Source organism: Acanthochromis polyacanthus, chromosome 12 (assembly GCF_021347895.1).
Source record: "Acanthochromis polyacanthus isolate Apoly-LR-REF ecotype Palm Island chromosome 12, KAUST_Apoly_ChrSc, whole genome shotgun sequence".
Lineage (NCBI taxonomy): Eukaryota > Metazoa > Chordata > Actinopteri > Pomacentridae > Acanthochromis > Acanthochromis polyacanthus.
In genome coordinates this window covers 37,574,780-37,599,439 of record NC_067124.1, presented here as the reverse complement: position 1 = coordinate 37,599,439, position 24,660 = coordinate 37,574,780, and the positions used below count along the sequence as shown (strand labels likewise).

General features: G+C 36.7%; 1 protein-coding gene across 2 annotated transcripts in view; it reads right to left on the bottom strand.

Moving 5' to 3' along the window:
- Window positions 1-24,660, bottom strand: part of efna3b (ephrin-A3b) — a 119,532-nt gene that overhangs the window by 16,504 nt on the left and 78,368 nt on the right. For both annotated transcript variants that reach the window (XM_051956330.1, XM_051956331.1), the window contains exons 3-5: window positions 7,468-7,760; window positions 4,072-4,137; window positions 2,046-2,123 (exon numbers count right to left, since the gene is read on the bottom strand). In XM_051956330.1, the coding sequence (XP_051812290.1) occupies window positions 2,046-2,123; window positions 4,072-4,137; window positions 7,468-7,760 (437 nt within the window). The remainder of the gene's footprint in view (window positions 1-2,045; window positions 2,124-4,071; window positions 4,138-7,467; window positions 7,761-24,660) is intronic.

Below are 24,660 nucleotides of genomic sequence, written 5' to 3'. Positions count from 1 at the left end.
TAAATGATTAATCAATTAATTGCTGCAGTTCTGCTAAATATGCAACAAAAAACTTGAATAACTTTGGAATTAAATCATTTCTCCTATTTAATTCAGCTTACATCACCGCTTTAAAACGCTTTAAAACCTCCAGATGAATATCGATTTGATGTAAAAAAAACAACATTATTAAACGAGGGAAAAACTCAATTTCACACATCGAAAGGTGAATAAACTGAGCTTAGGTAGTTTTCCTCTTCACCGCTTTGCTGCTCGGAGGAAATCTGGACGAAGACGTGAATTAAAGGGCAGCGGGACGTGGATGGAAAGGAGACGAAATGAAGGAAGAAGCAGCAGCGAGGGAGCGGCTGCATGACCTGCAGCTATCCAGGAGGGAGGCGTTTTCTGATGACAACTATTAGAACAAACTGATTTATTACCCGCAAGCCTGCACAACAAAACCCAACTTCATATTTTACAAGAGCCAGGCAGCGAGCAGAAAGCCAAAACTAGGCGTGCATGTTGTAGCTGTACTGTTGCCACAACATCCAAAACCAACCATACGATCATCGGGTGATTTATCGATTTGCTGCTCAGCTTCTCCCTGAAACCGCTGCCAGGTTTCACACAGCTCCAAATTCATTTTCAAGATTTAACCCCAAACGCAAACGTAGCAGCAGATCTGAGCGAGCCGCCTCCTCCTCCTCCTCCTGTTTTATGAATGAATTTTTGGACTTTTCTCGCCTGTAAATCATCATGAAAACTCCGTGTTCTTTGCTCATCCGGGTGAAAACGGCGTGAGATGAATATTCATGCCGCTGTTCGCCGCCACCAGCAGCTTGCCCGGCCAGCTGGTGCTGTGAAGTTAACGGCGCCGGATGTAATTCTTGAAAATGGCACATTTCGCTCCGGTTGGCCACTTTTTGACGCCGCCATCAAACATCAGCGATCAATTTGCTGACATGTTTTAGGAACGAGGCCGCGGATGTTTTCTATCCCTCTGAACTTCGGGCAGCATCTGAAAATCTCTCATTTCTTGCTCAGTTTGTCACATTTTTTACTGCAATCTAAACTCCTGTAGCTCTAAGGAAACAGAACAAGAAGGAGGAATAACTTGGAAAAACTCCCCAATCTTTCACCGAAAACTCTTGGAGCTTTTGTCATGTGACCGTTGGTTGCAGCCGAGACACGAAAGGCTTCAAAGTTGTGCTGAGAAATGCAGAATTTTTTGTTTTTTCCAGAATGCTGGTAATGCGAAGGGTTTATCTGTTGAGATCTTTTAAATGAGACATGCAGAATAAAGTGACTGTAATGAAATATCACCGTTTTACGCTTAGATTTGGCGATTTTGTTTATCCTACAATTTTTCTTCTTTTAAAGTTTCTGGCTCTGATAGATGGTGCCATGTGAAAGTGAAAAATGTTCTATTTTTACAGTTTCTGCTTGTGCTAAATTGCGAAATTTGAGCAATTTTGTGAAAAGTACAAACCACATGACTTGTGAATTCAGACTGGTGTAATCTGAGTGAGCCTATTTTCATATTTTAAGCTTACATTTGATTAATTTTCCCAATTAAAACACATGCCGCACATGACTCACTGAAAAACTGTGTGAAACTAAAAAATATGTTCATTTTTTCTATTTTGACCGTTTCTGCTTAGGATAAATTGTGTAATTTTAGAAATTTTGTGAATAGTACAAACCATATGACTTGTGAATTTAGACTGGTGTAATCTGAATGAGTCTGTTTTCATATTTTAAGCTTACACTTGATTAATTTTGCCAATTAAATCACATGTCACACATGACTCACTGAAAAACTGTGTGAAAGTAAAAAATCTGTTCATTTTTTCTATTTTTACAGTTTCTGGTCGTGATAAATGGTGTGATTTTGGTGATTAAAAAACAGAACTGGCAGCAGGTTATTTGGGGGGTTCTAAAGATTGGGCAGCATGTGAAAAGTACAAATCATATGACTGTTCTGAGTTCAGACTGCTGTCATTTGAATCAGTCTGTTGCCATGACTCCAGATGTGAGGCAGACAGATGTGTTTGTGCACGACTCACCGATATCGTCAATTTTTAGGCCTGGTCTAAGCGTGTAGTCTGGTTCTGTGGGCTCCGGCTCGTCGTCCACGTCAGAGGCTGAGAGAGAGAGAGAGAGAGAGAGAGAGAGAGAGAGAGAGAGAGAGAGAGAGAGAGAGAGAGAGAGAGAGAGAGAGAGAGAGAGAGAGAGAGAGAGAGAGGGAAACAAACTGAGTGAAACAGAGAAAGCACACTGCAAAAACCCCAAATCTTACCAGGTCTATTTGTCTTATTTTTAGTCCAAATGTCTCATCCCACTCGATTTAAGGTAAATTCTCTTAAGAGACATTTCAGCAGATGGAAGGGCTTGTTTTAAGACAACGCATCTTAAATATCTTAAGTCAAACAATCTTGAAATTGTGTTGTTTTGAGTTGAATTTTACAAGAAAACTTGTGTCGTCCTGTAGGTCAAATTGACCCGTTTCATAGTTTGAAAAACAGTGAAACGTCTGAGGTCCACATTTTCAACATTTTCCGGAAAATTTTGAACATTTTTTGTGGAATAACAGAAACGTTAAAAAAAATAAGTTTCTTTAAGAACATTCACATAAAAATGATTTTTATATGAATGTTCTTAAAGAAAATATTAGACGTTTTACTGATACACATGGAATCACTTTAGATATTTTTTGCATTTTTTTTGGAAGATTTTTTACTAATTTTTTGAAAATCATTACAAGAATTTTCTTGACAAATTTGGGGGATTCTTTTAAAATAAAATTTTCAAGGGAAACTTTTAGAGAATTATTGGAATTTTCCTCCTGAAGGTTTTGCAAATTTTCAGAAATTTTGGGAATTTTTTGGATTTTTTTTCAAACAAGGAAACAATATTTCTTGTTGACTTTTTTGAGAAGATTTTCAGTAATTTTTTGAAAATATTTTCAAGAATTTTCTTGCCAAATTTGGCGGATTTTGTTTAAATTAAACTTTTAAGGGAAATTTGGAAGGAATTATTGGAATTTTCTTCTTGAAGTTTTTGCAAATTTTCAGAAATTTGAGGATTTTTTTTGCTAATTTTTTGGATTTTTTTAAGACAAGGAAACAATATTTTAGGAGAGTTAATACATTTCAAATTAGGAGGTTACATGAAAGTGAAAATGTATTTTTGAGTGAAAAACTGCTTCATTGTTTTTTTTTAGCATGTCTGACTTATTTTAAGACACCTAAGCTTGATAATCCTGGTAAAATAGAGCTTAAAATAATTTTTCCAGCTAATTTTAAAATCTCAATATTCTAAATATCATATCGTTTTGAAAGAAATCTTACCAAGCCATTTTTCACTTGTTCTATTAGTAGATTTTTCCACTTATTTCAAGGTAAAAGTTCCTTGAAATAAGTCTTTTTTTCTTGCTTTGAGGGGGGCATTTTTTCCAGTGCAGCAGGTGCTTCAAACTAAAGGAGCTTAATTACATCCAGCCCGATGTCTGGAGAGAGGCAGGGGTGAAGAAAAACACACCGACGGCGAGAGGAGAGATCAAACTGAAGAGGAGCTGTGGAGGGGGGGAGAAAAAAAAAGCAGAGCGATGGAGCTGCGGGGGTGAGTCGGGGGAGGAGAGGTTAATACTACAGGGCTGTGGAAGTTAAAAGGACCGGACAGGCCAGGGATCAAAGTGTGCCGCCGTGGATGTGTGAATGTGAGCGTGGGCCGAGAGATTGAAGGGTGGCAGCAGAGGATAACACTACATATACACAGCCACCCACTGACCGCACACAGCAATAAATGGATTCTGACAGGGGAGAGGAGGAGGGAGGAGAGGGGAGGAGGCCCTTCAAAGCTGCTGCCAGAGAGAGAGAGAGAGAGAGAGAGAGAGGAGCTGAAAAACAGAGGAAGAGGAGGAGAGAAAGTGCTGCAGGGAGGAAACTCAGCAGGAGTATTAATAGAGCTGCCTGTTTCAGATCCAGCATGCATCTGTACACAGGAGGACGGCGGGGGAGGTCCAGATGTGCGGCGATGTCCAGTGAAACATCTGCAAATGGATTCTTAGTGGGTTAAACAGGAGAAACTCACCTGTGGCGCAGCAGACGTAAACTCGTAGTCTGAGACAGCTGCGTCCGTGGTGATGGGTGGGCGTGGCTGCAACGCAAAAAAACAAGGTCAAAAAAAGCAGAATGCAAATGGAGAACGTCCCACTGGAGGATTTATAACTATAACAAGTCATAAAAGAGCCTAAAATAAGCCAGCCCGAATAAAAGAAACGTTAAAATCATTTATATAACTGTCCAGATACACATTTAGATGATCAGATCTGATAAAACGGCTTCAGCAGATCCAAAATATACACAAAAAATGTCAAGAAAGTACAACATAAGACAGCCAACGTCCCAGTGGTGAATCTGTAACTGCAAAAACTATAAAATCCCCCCAAAAGAGAGCCGATAATAAGCCAGGCTGAATAAGAGAAATGTTAAAATAACACGTTTACGAAGGAAAAATATATAGAAGTGTCCAGAAAACACATTTTTTACATTTCAAATTAAACAAAACAGCTTAAATATGGCAAAAATATTACAAATACACACAAAAAAGGTCAAAAAAGTACAACGTAAGACGGCAAGCGTCCCACTAGTGGATCTATAACTGCACAAGCCCCCCAAAAAAGAGCACAAACGAGTTAACTCAACTAATAGAAACTTTAAAATCATAAAGCTAGGAAGCAAAAATATACATATATATCCTTCATAAACTGTACAGGCACACATTTCTACATTCCAAATCAGATAAAATTGCTTTAACAGATCAAAAATACGACAAATAAACTCAAAAAAGATTTTAAAAAAAACTGCAAAGTAAGACGGCAAACTGCTCACTAGTGGATCTATAACTGCACATGCCATAAAAAAGAGCCTAAAACATAAAAAAAATCATAAATTTACGAAGGAAAACAAAATAATGGTCCAAATACACATTTTTACATTTCAAATCAGATAAAACGGCTTCAGCAGACCAAAAATATACACAAAAAATGTCAAAAAAGTACAAACTGCAAGTGTCCCACGAGTGAATCTACAACTGCACAAACAATAAGAGCGAGCCTAAAACCAGTCAGCTCAGATCAATTATAACAGAACAGAATATAATTCATAACTAACTGCAGCTGCAGAGCTGCAATAACTGATACATTTTCAGTTAATCAGTTTGTTGTTTGACATTTTTCACCATTTTCTGATATTTCTGGACTAATTTATCGTGTCTTGCTTTGCGTACAACTCAAAAACGTCGAGTTTTCTGTCATAAAGGCAGAAAAAACTGAACAAATTCAATTCTCAGACCCTAAAATCAAAGGATTTTGACTTTTTTTCTGATTGATTATGAAGAAAAGGCAGCGTGTTTCCAGCTGAAACGGCTTTGATTTGGGAACTGAAAGCTACTTCTGCAGCTTTTCTGGTTCAAACTTTCCACTGATGCAGGTTAAACTGGTCCTCTGTCGTCATGCAGCCGGCGCACTGCCATGTTTGCTCTTGATTTGTTCGGCGACGAGCTGAAAGCTCATCATTTTGGCGCGAGGTGTTGCGAGTTAATTTGATTAGTGATCAGCAGAATGGATGAGCTGCTTGACTGCAGGCTGATGTGATTAGAAGTGAAGGAGCCATTCATTATCCGGAAACAACCGGAGGACGCTCTCCGGCTAATCTGAGCCGAGGATTCATCAAATTCATGTAACAACAGAAAAAATGAGCTTCCTGCTGGAGTCATTTTCCAGTTTATGTTTTGAGGACATGCAGTAAAATAGAAAAAATGAATTCAGGGGACCCGTTGCAGTCACTTGTAATTTTTAATTCACCGATTTAAGTCAACATTGTAAGGTTCAAACATTATTTTGATGGGATGGTTTGACACAATATGACACAATTTTTTGTCTTTTCTGTGTTCAAATATAGTGTAGTTCATAGTAAAATCATAATCACCAATGATTTAGCCTTACAATTAATAGGGCTGGACCCGAATATTCGTTTGCTACGGCGGTATCCGGATATTAATTTTCGTATCCGAATATTCGCGCCCCTCCCCCTCCGAAATATTCGGAGCTCGTCTCTGCCTTTCGCCCCACTTCAGCTCATCTCAGCTCCTCCATTCGTGTTTCTTACCACCACCTGAATGGCCGGGTTGCTGCCGACTCTGACGTCACACTTCACTTTGTTGCATAAACACAAGAAAAGATGCTGAAGACCTCCGCTGTTTGGGAATTCTTCAGTTTAACTGAAGACAAAATGAAGGCAAAATTTGGACCCGGGAGACCAGACGAACGGATCCGAATATTCGGGCTGTCTCCTAGGAGATGAAATGTTTTATTTGTGGTTGATTCTAACTTTTACCTGTTTTCAAAGCCATCCTGCCCTTTGAAATGAACAAATAAGAAGACAAAAAAAATCTGAATAACTTGTAAAAAAGTGAATTAAAAAGTATAATATTCGGATACGAATATTCGGATATTTGTCTTTAATAGGCCCAAATATTCGGAGGCCAGAAACCACTATTCGGGCCAGCCCTAAAAATTAATGAATATTTTAAAAGTTACTGGAAAAAAGGTCAAAAACTGCAAAACAAAATGTAATTGGAGCAATTTCACTTTTTAATTGCGTGTCAACTTTTAAACTTGTGTTCATAATTAAGGACATATTACACAAAAATTCCCTTGAATTCTGTGTAAATACCAGTTATTTTGCTTGTTTGGGCTCACTTAATGTTTTGTGCATAAATGAAACTCTGATTTCATGTTTCTTGTTTTTGTTTGCGAGATTCAAATACTGTGTTTGAATACAACGGCAGTTTATAAAAAAATTAACTTGATTTCTGGTACTTTTGCCATAGAATGAATTAATTTGTTAAAGGTTACTACATGAACTAAAAGCTGAAAAACTACAAAAGAAAATCTTATTGGAGCAACTCAATTTTTTAAATATTTGTCAACTTAAAAACTTCAGTTTGCACTTAAAGTAATCAAGTGGATATCACACAAAAAAAATCATTAATAAAGCTTCATATTTATGCAATTTGAAGTCAAATTACTGCATTGGTTGAATAAAAACTAAATTGATGGCTAATTGATGTAAAAACAATTTGGTTTAATGACTTTGAGGTCCAACTAATTTAATTTCTATAATTTGCCTTTATAAAAACTTCATAATTGCAGTAATTGAGTATATGACAGCTACAAATTCCTTCTAAATAAGATGCAAAAACTAGTTGGAACAACATGTGTGATGAATAATTAATCTAAAAACGTGTTTGTGCTTCCAATCATTACATAAGTGCTAACTTTCTTCTAACTCTTTGCAGTTTGTTGGTTGAACATTATTTTATCAGTTGTCAGAGCTCAAAAATACTAACAGTCATAGTTTTAGTGGAGCCCAAACATGATTTTTTAGATTAAATAGTGATGGTTTGATGTAACCTCATACTCACAGATGTAGTAGTACTCCTGGCCCACGTGGAACTCGTAGCCCAGCGAGAAGGCGCTGTAGCGCTGGAACTTCTCGGAGAACTTGATGGGGGCGTGTGGGGCGTGGGGCCGGTTGCACTCCCACCTCTTGAAGCCCAGCTGGGGGTCGCAGTTCCGGTAGCCGCGGAAGCTGACCATGTAGAGGACGTACTGCTCACCAGTGCCCACCATGCGCTGGCTGTCGTTGTAGTGGGGGCAGTAGATGTCCAGGTAGTCGTTGACGTTCACCTGCATCGTGTAGCCCTCCCTACGCAGACTGAGACACAGCAACACACACGCTTAGAGTCCATGGAAATACAGGGTTAAATACAGAAAAGCATGCACATCTCCTTCTTCTGTTCAACCCCGCATCACAACACATCACAATGTGGAAAAACTAAAAGAGGGAGATCCTGAGAAATGTCCATTTTTTAATGTGTGTGCACGTACTTGTACATGACTGCAAGTAGATTATATTATCAATCCCTGGAGGGGAATTAAATTGCTGCAGTAGCATGGGTATTCAGTAAAGGGGTAAACAATAAGATAACACAGAATATTAGTGTATAAAGTGAAAATAAAATAAAAGGAACCAGCCACTGTTGTCACTTCCTGGGAACTACTAAGTTTTAGGACACTGTCTCATTCAAATAAAGTAGAACCTGTCCTACACCTTTTGACAGGGGGTGTATTTCATCATATGGATGTGATCAGGGCAGGACTCTGATCATACATGTAAAGTTTCAGGCAGATTGGAGCATGTTCAGGGCATTTACACAGCATTTGAAGTTTCATGGTGAAGGATCAAAATTCCAGAGGCCGCCACGGACACGCCCTTTGACTTTGGAAACAGATTTTAATAACTTTGGATCATTAAGGCCTCCTGTATGTACTGGCCCAATTTGAGGTGAATTGGAGTTTCCCCCTAGGAGGAGTTCGCTCTAGAAAAAATGAAAAATGGGCAAAATCTGATATTCAACGCAAAATAGCTCACTTCCTGTTGGGTTTGGAATGTGGCTGTCACTGACTTTTTTGTTCAGCCTGATGTGCTGCATATGTGTACCAAATTTGGTAGATACACCCCTGTCAAAAGTTGTAGGACAGGTTCTACTTTATTTGAATCAGAAAGTCTCCTAAAACTTTTGACGGGGGGGGGGGGGGGTTACCTCATACAGGTGCAATAATAACCGCCTCACTCATGTGCAATATCCAATTACCACTCATAATATGTATATATATTAGTGCTGCTACTATAATTGTGTTCTTATGGTGTTTTATTCAGTTTTTATGGTGTCAATTTTGTGGAGTGTCTCTATAAAATTCATTTTATTTTGTATAATGAAAATAAAGGTTTTCTATGATATTCTAAAAACAACATTTAAAATATTGAAATAGAATAAAAACATACACACTAATATAGAAAAAAATCAAACAGAATACACAAGAGTGACACACAGATGTGCAAATGAAAAGAATGTGCTTGGATGTTGCAAATGACATGAAAAGAAGTATCAGAAAAAAAACTACGTAAATACACGTGATTTAATAGTTCTCCTACCCTCCTGAACCCCAAAACCTCGTGGCAGCTTTGAAAACACATTAACTTTAAAACAAGGAATTCCAAAATTACATTTATCAGCACAAAAAAACTGGAGTTTTCAACTTTCCGACAGTCCTTGAACGCACCATTTGCTGTAAAAATTTGGCAAAAATCACCACTTTGCTCAAAATAGATTTTGTTGAAAACAAATAATTCTGTGTTTTCCCGTGCAACAGAAAACCAGCAGTGACTGAGCTGTGGGTAGCAGTCATCTGACAAAAATTCAGGGAGTTTTGGGATGAACCGCAGGCAGGAAGACAACCACGGAAATAAAATACAAATGTAAGCAATAAAATACTGAATATTTATTTTCAAACTGTTGGTAAAACTTCTGAACTCCTGGAAAAATATCAGACATGTAGATTCCAGATTTTTTTTTTAATAAAAAAATCAAAGATGTTCAACTTTCATCTCTTTTTTTGTAAATATTTAAGGTATTACAGTTTTGCTATTCTGCCACATAAGACATTTCTGAATTCTCCCTTCTTCTTCTTGGTTGTCTTGTTTGCTGCAGGATTTTATATTCTAGTGACAAATGAACCCACAGTGAGGAAAATGAGACGGGAGCAAATAAACAGCCAGAAACTGCCGCTCAGAGTTCAGAGATTCTCGTATTTCCGATCGTCTGTCAAATAAACTACAGTCAACGCAACGCTAACCGGACATTTTCTTGATTTGCTTCCCCTCCAGTGAATAAAAATGAAATAAAAGTTGGCAGTGAAGGAAGCAGAGGATGAGAATCTGCATTTGGCAGCCGGTCAGATTTCAGCTCCGAGTCTGAAGCTTAAAAAGTGGTAGTAAAAACTGTTATTTATACGATGAACTGCAGCCCACAGAGCTCAACACACCACCCACTCACTCACACACGTAATAAATAAAATAATAAAGGAACAAAGGAAGCCATGCACTACTACAACACTGCACTCATGTTTCACTCCTAAATAATATCCTGGGTGTCCAATGGTGCACAAACACTCCACACAGTGTTTTTTTTCTCTGAACTTGAGCCAATTTATCATATTTTGCATAAAGTTCCACATTTGGCTGCTTCTAATTCCTAATTAAGAGTCCTTATTTTCACCTGTTCTGGTATTTTAATCATACAACTACACATTACATGACAAAATAAATGCAAAATCCAAAACTCCTGCACAAAGCGATGCACCTGACAGCTACGGCTGCAACCGTCGGTCATTTTCTGGGATTAAAAAAACTTCTAAATCTTTATTTATTTGATTGGGATCAATGCATGTTAATGAACAGACATGAAAAAAAAAACATGAAGTAAACATGCCAGATTATAGCCTTCAGGCTAATTTCCATCTGTAGTCCACGGGACAGGGTCAGGGAGAAGAAAAACATATTAAATGTATTACATTAAATAAGTAGTCAATATAATATTTCACTCATATCTTCCAACATTCGTCCTCTATAAAACATTCACTCTACATGCTCACCTACAACACAATATACAGACGTTTTCCCCTGGACATATATACAACAGTCTAAGGTACTCAATAATGTGCACATTCCTGTTTAGACAAAAGCCAATTCCTTTAATTTGGCCTTAAAAGAATTATACGTAGGACAGTCTCTTAACGTTACTGGTAGACTATTCCAAAAAATGCCCACCCCGAACAGACAAGGCCATTCGACCAAATGTGGTGTTTCTATGAGGTATCGCCAAATCGCCTCTGCTCATTGCTCTTGTGGTTCTGACATTATCATCATAACTCGTACTTTTAATAAAAACCTTCAGGGGTGGAGGAGCGAGGGAGTGTAAAACTTTGTAGATCAGACAAGCCGATTTTAAATTTATCATATTTGTGAAGTCCAATAATCTATGTTTTTTCAAAATGTAACAATAATGAAATGATAACGGTTTTTTATCTAAAATTTTTAAGCCTTTTTTATAAAATTGTTCATCAGCGTGTCACAAAGACGACAAATCTCATTTTGTGCAAGAATATTCAGTTTACTGTCACAGAAGAGGACAGAAACCAGAGAATAATCAACTATTTTAAAGGCTGCAATTGCAGAATTTTGACTTTTCCCCCCTCAAAAACTGACTGAAATTGAGAAATGAAACATCAAAATAGCTGCAGAACTTTTGTTATTCCAACCGTCGCTGCAGTTCTGGTTGCAATTCACATTCTGTGATCCACAGAAACGTATATAGGACTCTAATTATTTTCAGTCATTTTCTGAATTAATTGCTTAGTTTTTTGGACAATAATCTAAATAGTTGTTGATCAATCGTTTCAATTGTCAACACAATGGTTCTGAATGAGTACTGCATTGGACTCGTTTGTATTTTGAATTAATATTTTGGGTGTTTGTGGTGTTTTCTCTGAACTTGGGCTCAGTTTGTTATAGTTGGCATAAATTTAAAGGCCACAGAGGAGGGAAAAAAATCTGAAAATACTCAATTTAAGAAGCTGCAACTGGTGAATTTAGACCTTATTTTCATTTTTAAATAACATCTTGGGTGCTATTGGTACATAAACACTCCACATAGTGTATTTTTGCCTCTAAATTTGAGCTAATTTTGCCTCGATTTTCTTATAATTGGCATGAAGTTCCACATTCGGCTGCATTAAATTCCTAATTTAGCATTCTACAAATTTAGACCCGCACATGCCGATCATTTTCCGGATTTATTAATTAACTGTTTGGCTTAAAATGTCAGAAAACGGTGAAAAATGTCCATCGGTGTTTCCCCAGAGATGATGAACGTCTTGTTTTGTCCAAAGACATTCAGTTTGCTGTCACAGAAGAGAAAAGAATCCAGAAAATATTCACATTTAAGAAGCTGCAATCAGAGAATTCAGACTCGTTTCCCCCAAAATATTAGTGAACAGCACTGGACTCACTTTCATTTCAAAATAATATGCTGGGTATGTGTGGTGTTGGGACAGTTTAGCCTCAGTTTTACATCATAGTTGGCAGAAAGTTCCACATCTGGTAAATGTATGAATCCGTTTAGCGTCACAGAGGAGGAAAGAGAACAGAAAACATTCACATATAAGAAGCTGCAATCGTAAAATTTAGACCTTTTGTTTCAGTTTTCGGCACAGCATTCAGTCTAGCTTTAGTTGTATCATAGTTAACATGCAGCAGCTGCACATGCTGATTATTTTCTGGATTAATCAATGAATTGTTTGGCTTAAAACGTCAGAAAACGGTGAAAAATGTCCCTCAGTGTTTCCCAGAGATGACGAATGTCTTATTCAGTCATAGAGGAGGGAAAAAAAACCAGAAAATATTCACATTCAAGAAGCTAAAATTGGAGAATTTAGACCATTTGATCATGAAAATAGCTGTTGATTAATCATGTTAGGCTACTTTCTTTTCATTTAAAGATGGTTGTCAGCGGTGCACACACAGTTTTTGGAGCCGCTTTAGTTTTATGACAGTTTGCGTGAAGTTCCACATTTATTTCCTGCTGGTTTTGCGTCTATAAAACCTGCACATTTACTCAGCAATCCCCGTCACACACACACACACACCAGTGCAAAGCCAAAGGAAACACAAACCAACCAACAAAAGACAAAATTTCACAAAAATGAGACACAAAACGACAAAAATGAGACCAAAAAACAATGAATGCAAAACACGAAATGACAAAACAGAAGCGAGACAAAAGGGAAACACAAACCGACAAAACAAGAACACGACAAAACACAAGACAAACAAATAAAATTAAGACAAAAAAAACAACCAAGACAAAATTTTTCAAAAACAAGACACAAAATGAGATAAAAAAAAAACATGCGAGACAAAAAGGAAACAAACCAACAAAAAGAAACAAACCGACGAAAAAAGACAAAATTTTTCAAGAACAAGACACAAAATGACAAAAATGAGATAAAAAAAAAACATGCGAGACAAAAAGGAAACACAAAGCAACCAACAAAAAAAAGGACAAAATTTCACAAAATGAGACACAAACGACAAAAATGAGACCAAAAAACAATGAATGAAGCAAAACACGAAATGACAAAGAAGCGAGACAAAAGGGAAACACAAACCGACAAAACAAGAAACATAACGACAAAAACACAAGACAAACAAATAAAGACAAAAAAAAAACCAAGACAAAATTTTTCAAAAACAAGACACAAAATGATAAAAAAAAAACATGCGAGACAAAAAGGAAACAAACCAACAAAACCAGAAACAAACCGACGAAAAAAGACAAAATTTTTCAAGAACAAGACACAAAATGACAAAAATGAGATAAAAAAAAACATGCGAGACAAAAAGGAAACACAAAGCAACCAACAAAAAAAGGACAAAATTTCACAAAAATGAGACACAAACGACAAAAATGAGATAAAAAACAATGAATGAAGCAAAACACGAAATGACAAAACAGAAGCGAGACAAAAGGGAAACAAACCGACAAAACAAGAAACATAACGACAAAAACAAAAAACAAATAAAATTAAGACAAAAAAACAACCAAGACAAAATTTTTCAAAAACAAGACACAAAATGAGATAAAAAAAAAACATGCGAGACAAAAAGGAAACAAACCAACAAAAACCAGAAACAAACCGACGAAAAAAGACAAAATTTTTCAAGAACAAGACACAAAATGACAAAAATGAGATAAAAAAAACATGCGAGACAAAAAGGAAACACAAAGCAACCAACAAAAAAAGGACAAAATTTCACAAAAATGAGACACAAAACGACAAAAATGAGACCAAAAAACAATGAATGAAGCAAAACACGAAATGACAAAACAGAAGCGAGACAAAAGGGAAACACAAACCGACAAAACAAGAAACATAACGACAAAAACACAAGACAAACAAATAAAATTAAGACAAAAAAAACAACCAAGACAAAATTTTTCAAAACAAGACACAAAATGAGATAAAAAAAAACATGCGAGACAAAAAGGAAACAAACCAACAAAAACCAGAAACAAACCGACGAAAAAAGACAAAATTTTTCAAGAACAAGACACAAAATGACAAAAATGAGAAAAAAAACATGCGAGACAAAAGGAAACACAAAGCAACCAACAACAAAAAAAGACAAAATTTCACAAAAATGAGACAAAACGACAAAAATGAGATAAAAAAACATGCGAGACAAAAAAAAAAAAAAAAAGAAAAAAAAAAAATAAAAAAGACACAAAATGACAAAAAAATAAAAAAAAAAAAAAGGAAACAACACAAAACCAAAACAAAAAAAGACAAAATTTCACAAAAGAACAAAGACAAAATGAGATAAAAAAACATGCGAGACAAAAAGGAAACAAACAACAACAAAAACAAACACAAAAGAGACAAAACGACAAATGAGATAAAAAAACATGCGAGACAAAAGACAAAAAACAGAACAAAAGACAAATCAAGAAAGACAAAATGATGAGATTAAAAAACAAACATGCGAGACAAAAAGAACACAAAGCAATCAACAAAAAAGACAAAATTTCACAAAAATGAGACACAAAACGACAAAAATGAGACCAAAAACAATGAATGAAGCAAACACGTCACCTCCTGGTACGTTCACCTGGTGTCAAACAAATCTGGGCTCCGGAGTCATCCAGTTATTAATAACACAAAGCAGGTGTGTGTGTGTGTTTGAGTCTGCTGCATGCACAGAATGTGGCTCTTCGGCGTGGACTCCAGGCCCCGGGGCCACGGCTCGTTCTCCCGGTGTCAGCCAGGCGGCGTCCCCTAACCCCAGCGCTCGTACATCAACCTGAACGCAACGTTGCGCTCACGTCAGCCGTCAACGTCCCGGCCACGTTTGTTCCCCCCAAAGCTCATATATCAGCGTCAGGCCTAAAAAAGCCTCGGCTTGACAGCGAAGATAAGGTCTGACTGTGCTGTGTGTGTGGTCGTGTGGTGTGTCGTGGTGTGTGTGGTGTGTTGTGTGGTTGTGATAGTGAGACAAAGATGAAGTAGATCTTTCGCTGACATCACAAGCCTCTTTTTCTCCCCATCACAGACACGAGCCCATATCTGTGTGACAGAGACAGGTTGCAGTTGTAAATCATGCACACACCGGTGAGCACACACACATTCATGAGGCCCCGTCGTCGCCGCGGTGACGCCGGAAAGTCACAAGGGGGCAGCAGCGCGTCGTCCTCGGCGCCTCCGTCTCCGAGCTGCTTCTAGTCACGTCTCCGGGGAGATTATTATTCAATTATTAAATGAAGATCGAAACGCTGCTCCCTCTCTCCACACTCCCTCAAATCCTTCCCCAATTCCTCTCCATCCACTCTCTCTCTTTTTTCTTTTTTTTTTTCGAGAGTCGGAAGATTAATTGTTTCAACATTCATCCTCATCTCGCTCTTCCTCCTCTTCACTTTCTCTCATTACATCATTTACTAGCCTGCAGAGGAGATTTACTTCTGCTGGTATTTTAAAAAAAAAAAGGCGCTTTAAGGGAATTATATTTATAGAGAATGCAAAAAAAAAACCCCATAAAGGATGAATTTGGCTCCACCAGGGAGGCGTGGATGCAAATTGAGTAAACAGCAAATAAAGAATGTGGTAGGAGGTGGGGGTTTTAAAATGCTGCTAAAGAAGAGCAAGTCTTCCAAGATGAAGGGATAATGGGAGGAAGGAGAGGGAGGAGGAGGGCAGCTCAGGGCATTCACGCTAATCTGAAAGCAAATCCACATGAAAGATGGCTCCGGGTTCCCACTGCGTTTGTGTTCACCTGCTTTGGTTTGTGGATTTCTGAGACATCCGAGCAGAGACAGAGGCACGATATCGGAGGAAACTGACGCGTTTTTTGGCAAAAATATACGGAAAAAAACGCAGGAATTTTCAGCAGATGACTCGAAAAACTCAATTTGGACAGAAATAATCACTGTAGTGGAGTTGTATCTGCATCAAAAATGTAAAAAAAATCATTTTAGAAAGATGTGCAGACAGATAATTGATAGGTAATGAAACTATTATAGATTTTGCTCATGTATAAACTGGTGAAATTATAGTGGAATGAAGAGTTGGGAATAAATGCAAATAAATGGTTGAACAGCTTTATAAACTCTGCATCTGATTTAGAGTAAAATCTCAGATTATTAGAGGAATTTCTGTGATATCCGAGCAAAGATGCACGATATCGGAGGGAACTGACGGATTTTTCTGCAAAATATACGTTAAAAAAATGCAGGGATTTTCACCAGATGACTCAAAAACAACATTTGGGAGGTAATAATCACTCCAGTGGAGTTGTATCTGCATCAAAAATCATTTTAAAAAACGATCCGCACACCAAACAATTGATGGGTAAATTATCTATTACAGATTCTGCTCATGTGCACAGACAACATGACAAACTGGTGACAGTGGTGCAATTATACTGGAATATAAAGCTGGGTAATTAATGCAAATAAATGGTTGAACAGCTTCATAAACTCTGCATCTAATTTGGAATAAAATCTCAAATTATTAGGAGAAAAGTTTCTGTGATATCTGAGCAGAGATGCACGATATCGGAGGAAACTGACATTTTTTTCTGCCAAAATATACAGAAAATAATGCAGGAATTTCACCAGATGACTCAAAAAACTCAACTTGGAAAGAATAATCACTGTAGGCGGGGTCGCATCTGCACCAAAAAAAAAAAAAATCATTTTCGGAAATGATCTGCTGACAGATAATTAACAGGTAATTAAACTATATTAGATTTCTGCTCATGTGTGCACAAACAGCATGATACCAACTGGGGAAACTGGTGGCAATTATACTCGAATAAATGGCTGGGAATTAATGAAAATAAATGGTTAAACAGCTTCAGAAAGTCTGCATCTAATTTGGAGTAAAATTTCAGATTATTTGGGGAAAAGAATGCTGAGATTTTCAGAATAAAGTTGCATAAATTTATATTCTACTAATTAAGTTGTAATTTTACCAAAAAAAAGGCTGCATTTCAAAATAAACACAATTTTACTACTTTATTCTCTTAGGTTTCCTGTAAAATTATGAATTTATATCAGAATTTCAAAACATTTTCAAGTAAAATTATTTAAATATTATGAATATTCCCAAACAAATACATCTTTTCTTCTCACATTATTCCATTTATGTGTTTTTCTCCAAAATATTCTGACTTTTTCTTGAAATTTAGCTCCTTTTCTCTTCATCTTTAGCCTCACTCTCATCCAAAATAATTTTATATCTTTGGGCGCCATTTAGATTAGAACATAGAGCCGATTTAAATGCTAAAACAACTGATATTGTGTTAGTTTTTGCAACCAAATCTTCCTTTTTAAAATTTTCTTGTGCACATGCGGATCCTGCAGGTCAACAAACTCTACATCAAGTGAATAAAGTTAAATAAAAACCTCTAGAAAGCATTTAAATCAGATGAAACTTTGTTTTATCACAGATTTTCTTGTAGATTAACTCATGACAAGTGACAAAAAGCAGCAAAAAAAACTTGTTCCAGCTCATTTTCTCACTTTGCGGCGCGATATTGACGCTAAAACGATAACGGTGCAGCTCTACATTAAATCACGCTGCGCTTTAATCTGCCAAACCTTCATTTACGCTCATAAAACACACAGAGGCGCTGATTTCGCCGCGTTAACAGTAAATCCCACATCATGGAAACGTGGCATCAGAATCTTTGAAGACCTTCTCGTGCTGCGGTAGATAAGCGGAGCGAGTTGCATGATAAAAGCATCGTTCTTCACATGGAACCTGCAGTCACATCGCGCCGTGACAATAATTTTCCTGCATAAACGGAGCGAGCATTAAACATGGATGCTCTTTAACGTGGCTCTCACACTGCACTAAAGAGAAACCAGCTGTAAAATACGACATATGTAAGACTGGAGTCCCTATTTTAACCTGTTCTGTCATTTTAATCACATATTAACCTAAAATATAAAAAGATACATGCAGAAAAAGTGTAAAAATGCTGCACAACTGTTATGTAATCCAACTCTAGGGCTGCAATTGATGATTTTTTTTAGTTGTCCATGCATCTATTGCATATTTTCTGGACTAATTGGTTCGTTTTTTTAGTAGAAAATGGTGAAAAATGTCCATCATTGCTTCCCAAATATGACAAATGTGTTGTTCCGTCTGAAAATATTCAGTTTACTGTCACAGAGGAGGAAAAAATACAGAAAATATTCACATTTAGGTAGCTGGAATGAGAGAATTTAGGCGATTTCTGTCCAAAAAAATGACTCAAATCTGAAATGAAATCTCTTAATAAATTATCAAAGGTGTTGTTGATTCATGAGATATTCAAAACAACAGTCTGAGCTGACATACACTCATTTATTTTCAAGGTAAAGACAATAAAAATGATGCATTTTGCAGGAATTAGTGTGCAGATTATTTCTCAGATTAATGCTGTCATTCTTTTTAAAACCAACTCCTAATAAAATTAATTTAAAATTGACCAAAGTAGGCTCTGATGCAGCCGCTTTCCTCTACTCTGATTGGTTGCAAGTCAAGACCAACAGCCAATCAGCAGTGAGGAACAAAATACCATGAATTTGGGTGTTATTCTACACTTTAACACCAACATTTCCATTTAAACAGCTCGTATACGTCAGCTGTCGGTCTCCATCGGTGCAGTTCATTAAAATTTTTAAGTACTAGTATTTAATTTACGTTTTAATAATGTTGTCAAGCTATTTGAACTGCACATTGTATAAAATGTCAACAAATGAAGCTTAATTGCTAAAATTTGGTCTCAACACATCATTCGACCCCCTAGTAGTTCAAGAATTAAGTGAATTTGCGCTTAAATATTATGAAAACGGCTCCACACAGTGAAATAAACACATTTTAAGCAGAAATATAATCGAGATCAAAGCTAATAAATGCTAAATAGGTTCTTGATGTCAGTTTTTGTTGCGCTGCACTGTATTATAAGGCTGCGATTTCCACAATTATTAGCTCTCAAGTCGAAAAAGCAGCACAAAGTGTCAGAAAAGGCACTAAAGTAACACATATTGCTCTACTTTGCAGTGAGCTGAAGTGCACAACAGAATGAAGATGCTTTATTAATAAAATAAGCTGTTTGCTAATGAAAAAAAAAATCAATAAAGTGACCGCACAGAGGCTTCAGTTTAAGTCAAAAGCTTAACTACAAACTGTCCTGTTGGGAATCTGCTCTTTTTTTTTTTCTTTTTATCCCTGAGCCAGTCACAGCCGTACTGTTGCTGCACATGAAGGAGAATGCAATAAATATTTTAATTTTAAGACAACGATTTCCCAAGAATCGGCAGAGAAAGGCCTCATTTCATTCCAAAACGTGCAGCCTCGTTTCGGAGTGTTTTTTCTGGCGATATTGGGCAGAAATCCCAAATAAAAAGGCGTACGGGAGGTTATGAAAAACCGAGATCCCTGCTGACGCCTCCGTGTTCCTGATGCGTTGAATCACCGCTAATTTCCTCTCCCGTACCTGTCCGGCCAGAGAGCCGAGAGATGGGGTTTAATCAGCCGAGCAAAGAAAGAAAAGACGGCAGACGAAGGAGGAGGACGTCCACTGGAGAGATGGAAGGATGGAAGGATGGAAGGAGGGGGAAGACGGGAGGATTTATGGGATGAGACGAGGAGCAGTTGGGGAGCCGAGAAGAAGAAGCAACAGCTAAGAGCTCAGATCAAAGTGGGCTCGGATCAATGTCGCTACTGTAAAATCACATCAGAGGCCGGCGAGAGGGAGAGAGAGGCAATATAAATCAGTCATCGGCAACATAATGCCACAGAGTTACCCCCCGCCCGGCCTGTTGGAGCGTCAGGCATCAATAAAACACCGACAGCCAGAGCAGCCGCCGGTTTTTTGTAACGAGAACTCTGAGGACCTCTCTGCTGGCCGGATGGAAGAAGGTTCAAATATTAAAGCCAGATAAAGTCACACCGCATTATTACGCCACGTTTGTTATAAGAATAACTCCTACTGAGCCACAACCAAACCACGATTCACACAGTGTTATCCGTTTTAATCGACTAATCAACCAATTAGAAGGTGTTTCCAACAAATAGAAGTGCTTTACAGAACCAAAGGTTATAAAAAAAAACACCCAACAACCCTCCTAATCTCCAGCAGTCTGTCATAAAGATGGACTCAATAAAAGCAGGAGCCGAGGTAACGGCGTCGTAAATAACGGCGATGAGAAAACGCCAGAGGAGGGATGAGTGAAAGATTCACGCCAGCGAAAAAGACAATAACGCTAAAGTGAAGTGAGAAAAGACAGATTAAAAAAAGACTAAAATGTTTAAATAAATAGACAAATAAATGCATGAAATTATTTTTTAAAGCACTACTTCTATTATTTGAGCAAAATTAACAATTAAAAAAAAATTAAATAGTGAAATAAAATAAGAAAAAATGTAAGAATAAATGAATAAAAATTAATTGAAAAGTAATTTGAAAAAAAGAATACTACCCATACTAGACATACGTGTAAAAATAAATAAATTAAATTGACCAAATAAATAAAAAATAAAATACTACTACTACTTCTACTTATACTGCAGAATAAGTTGATATTTATAATAGCAAAATATGACAATTTTTAAAAAATGAAATGATAAAAGACAGAAAACAGCCTGCAATGCAAATAAAGACATAAAATCAACTAAAGAATCATTTAAAAATATTTTATTATCACTCCTAGACTACAACTACTACCAGGAATAATAACAATAATAATTCAGGATAAATCAAATAAAGAATAACAAAGTAAAGCAATAATAAAAACCAACATGGTTAAAGACAGATAAAAAAAGACTAATATAGATGAGTATAAATAAATAGGGAAATAAATTAAATCAACTTAAAATTATATAAATATACTATTATACCTCATAATAAAAAGGCAGAAAAATTAAAATAACTTAATGAGTTAAAAAGTACAAAAACAATCTACGTACGAGTACTACTCCAAACCCGGATAATAATAATAATAATAATAATTTTGCGGGTCATAAGCTACAAATTCAGAATAGCAATAACTTAGAAATAATGGAAAAAATGACAAGATAAAAGACAAAAAATAAACAAAGATGTAAAAAATAAATAGAAAATTAATAAAATAAAATTTCATTTAATTAAAAGGTTTGGATTTGAGGGTTGCTTTTAAAAGTTATACAGAGTCTGGGTTTACTTAAAAGGCTGAAGGTTGTACAATGTTCACAGAATTAATCCAATAAATAAGCGGAACCTTTCAGAGCTTTATCAACCAATAAAATGATGTTAAATCAGTTTTAAAGCAGACAGGAAGCAGTGCACAGATTTAAAACTGCTCTAATGCTTGTTGTTCTTTTTTCTTTAGACATTTCCTTCTTGGAGAGCAGACAGAAAAACAGCAGAGTCTGTGCAGAGACTGCAGTCAGAAGCAGTCGTACTCCGTAAACGTTCTGTACGTTAGAAAACCACTGAGCTGTCGGTCTGTGATTATATGCACAAACTGTTGTAACAAGGCTGCAAACTTCAAACAGGGGAAAGGAAATAAAAGCTCAACAGCCAAAGTGGGAAATGCTACTTATTAAGGCGCATTTTTCAAAGAGCTTATTAAAGCCTCTCATCATGACGGGTCAGCAAACGTGGGAGAAAGTCCCTTTATAGTGCGGCTGTAAAATAATCTCAGTGGTGACCTTGAAGATTACCATAAAAACCAGAAGGAAACACATATGGACAACAGCTCGCCAGTGGGAGACATTAGCTTCTGCTAACAAACCGACTTTTTATGGGAGATGTTTGCTATGTAGGTGGGAAATAAAAACTTCAAAGAAAGATCAGCAGCGACATCTGCAACTTCTCCTACTGTGACGAGTCAAAACGTTTGCTCGGTATAGATATAAGTGGAAAATATGACCTAAAATATGAACATAAGTGGAAAATATGACCTAAAATATGAACATAAGAGGAAAATATGACCTAAAATATAAACATTAGTGGAAAATATGACCTAAAATATGAACAGAAGTGGAAAATATGACCTAAATATAGACATAAGTGGAAAATATGACCTAAAATATAGACATAAGTGGAAAATATGACCTAAAATATAGACATAAGTGGAAAATATGACCTAAAATATAAACATTAGTGGAAAATATGACCTAAAATATGAACAGAAGTGGAAATATGACCTAAAATATGAACATAAGTAGAAAATATGACCTAAAATATGAACATAAGTGGAAAATATGACCTAAAATATGAACATAAGTGGAAAATATGACCTAAAATATGAACATAAGTGGAAAATATGACCTAAAATATAGACATAAGTGGAAAATATGACCTAAAATATGAACATAAGTAGAAAATATGACCTAAAATATGAACATAAGTGGAAAATATGACCTAAAATATGAACATAAGTGGAAAATATGACCTAAAATATAGACATAAGTGGAAAATATGACCAAAAATACGAACATAAGTGGAAAATATGACGTAAAATATGAACATAAGTGGAAAATATGACCTATAATATAAACATAAGTGGAAAATATGACCTATAATATAAACATAAGTGGAAAATATGACCTAAAATATAGACATAAGTGGAAAATATGACCTAAAATATGAACGTAAGTGGAAAATATGACCTAAAATATAGACATAAGTGGAAAATATGACCAAAAATACGAACATAAGTGGAAAATATGACGTAAAATATGAACATAAGTGGAAAATATGACCTATAATATAAACATAAGTGGAAGACATGACCATAAATACAAACCGATACATTCAGCATGGTGAAACATCTTTCTGCAGCTGATGAGCAGAGAAAAATCTGTAGAAGGTGTAAAAATGAAAATATGTGTTCAAAATGATGCAAAATTTGCCCAATATTCCTGAAAAAATGATTCAAAATCTCTCGATTTGACCAAAAAGATTGAAAAATGACAAACCCATCCACAGAACTTGTCCAAAACGACTTAAATCTTCCCAAAATAGTTAAAAATGGTTACAAAATGTCTAAAATGATCATGAGAGGAAAATCATACTGGACATACTGGACCAATAAAATAAAAGCAGCATGGCTCAGAAACCGTACACAGAGGAGAAAGTTGGAAGATAGATTCAGAATGGTGAAACATCTTTCTACAGTGGATGAGACTGAAATGGGGTTTAAAACTTGCCCAGAATGATTAAATCATCCTTAATGACTCAAATCTTGTTTAAAATGACAAATTGCCAGATATTTTCAGGAATTTTCAAGGACGTTTGGACCACTTTTGGACATTTTTTGCTACCTTCAACCAATTTTGAGTCATTTTGGAAAAGTTTCAAATAGTCTCAGACTATTTCAGAGTGAAAATCAAAGCTACTGGATGAATAAAATAAATGCTGCGTGCCTCAGAAACAGTGAACAGAGGAGCAGGTAGTTAGAAGATAAATAGCTAAATATCTGTAGTACGTGAAGCTGCCATTTCTCCCAGAGTTGGGACATTATGAGTTCACGTTTTTTTATTTAGAAATCTGTATCATTCTGCATAGAAGACTTTTCCGATTCACTCTCCTTCATGGTTGTTCTGTTTCCATAAAGCTGCAGGAATTGTGTGACGAAGTGAAGAAAAATGTGAACAAAAGGAGCAAAATTCAGGAGGAGGCCTTCTTGATTTTGTCACCTTGATGAAAATAAGTTTTCTCCAGGAGTTTAGATCACCAAAACGTTTTTTTTTTTTGCTTTTTTGCTTTTATTGCATAGACATTTTTATCTTTCCAGTCAAAAATCTCAACATCCGTGAAGCGTAATCATTAGAACTTGAGAAACGCTTCATTTCTCTCTCAGCTGGCCTCCGACAGTAACCCAGCAGAGTGAAACACGTTCAAAGTTTGATCTACATGCGAACACAGCCGGCGATTTAGGTGTCGAAGGTTTCCAGCATCAATCTGTCCGCCTACTGGGCGATAAAACGCTGGAGACCATGGGTGGCTGATTGGCTGCGAGGCTGCAACTGTTTGAGAATCAAAAAAGAGAAAAAAAAAAAAAAAACCACACGTATGCAGAGATAAATCAAGGTTAAAGAAATCAAAGGAGACGCTGCTGACGGGCACAAGGCTGGATTAAAACCCGCCTGATTGCCAATCAGGACTTAAAAGCCACTCCGTCTCCAGAGGCCGGAATTCTTAATCCCATCTCGGTCCGGTGCGGAGATGCTAACATTGTTGCGGGAGGACTCCAATCAGCCGGTGGAATTGAAAGGCTCCCCCGCTGAATGGAGACTCCTGGAGATGTGGAGCATCAGTGAGGCCTTCATCAAAAAGCTTCCTCGCCACTCTGTCTGCTTACATTCACTTGTTGTGCTTCTATGTTCAGCAGAAAGCACGAGGAGCGTTCACATGTGGCCTTTACTGCCCGACTTGACGTCTCAAATCCAGGTTGCATGATGGAAAGAAAACGCAGTTTCAGTTGGTGCAACCGTGAAGCTACAAACGACTCAGCTGTGACCAACAGTCACGTGACAAAAACTCAGAATCTTTTCAAATTAACTCCGAGGAGGAGAATTAAAAATGTCAGTAATGGGTAATTTACTGCATGTCATTCTCCCACTCTTCCACTGTCCTATATATAACAAAGCCAAAATAAAAAGGTCAGTAATGAAATATCTGC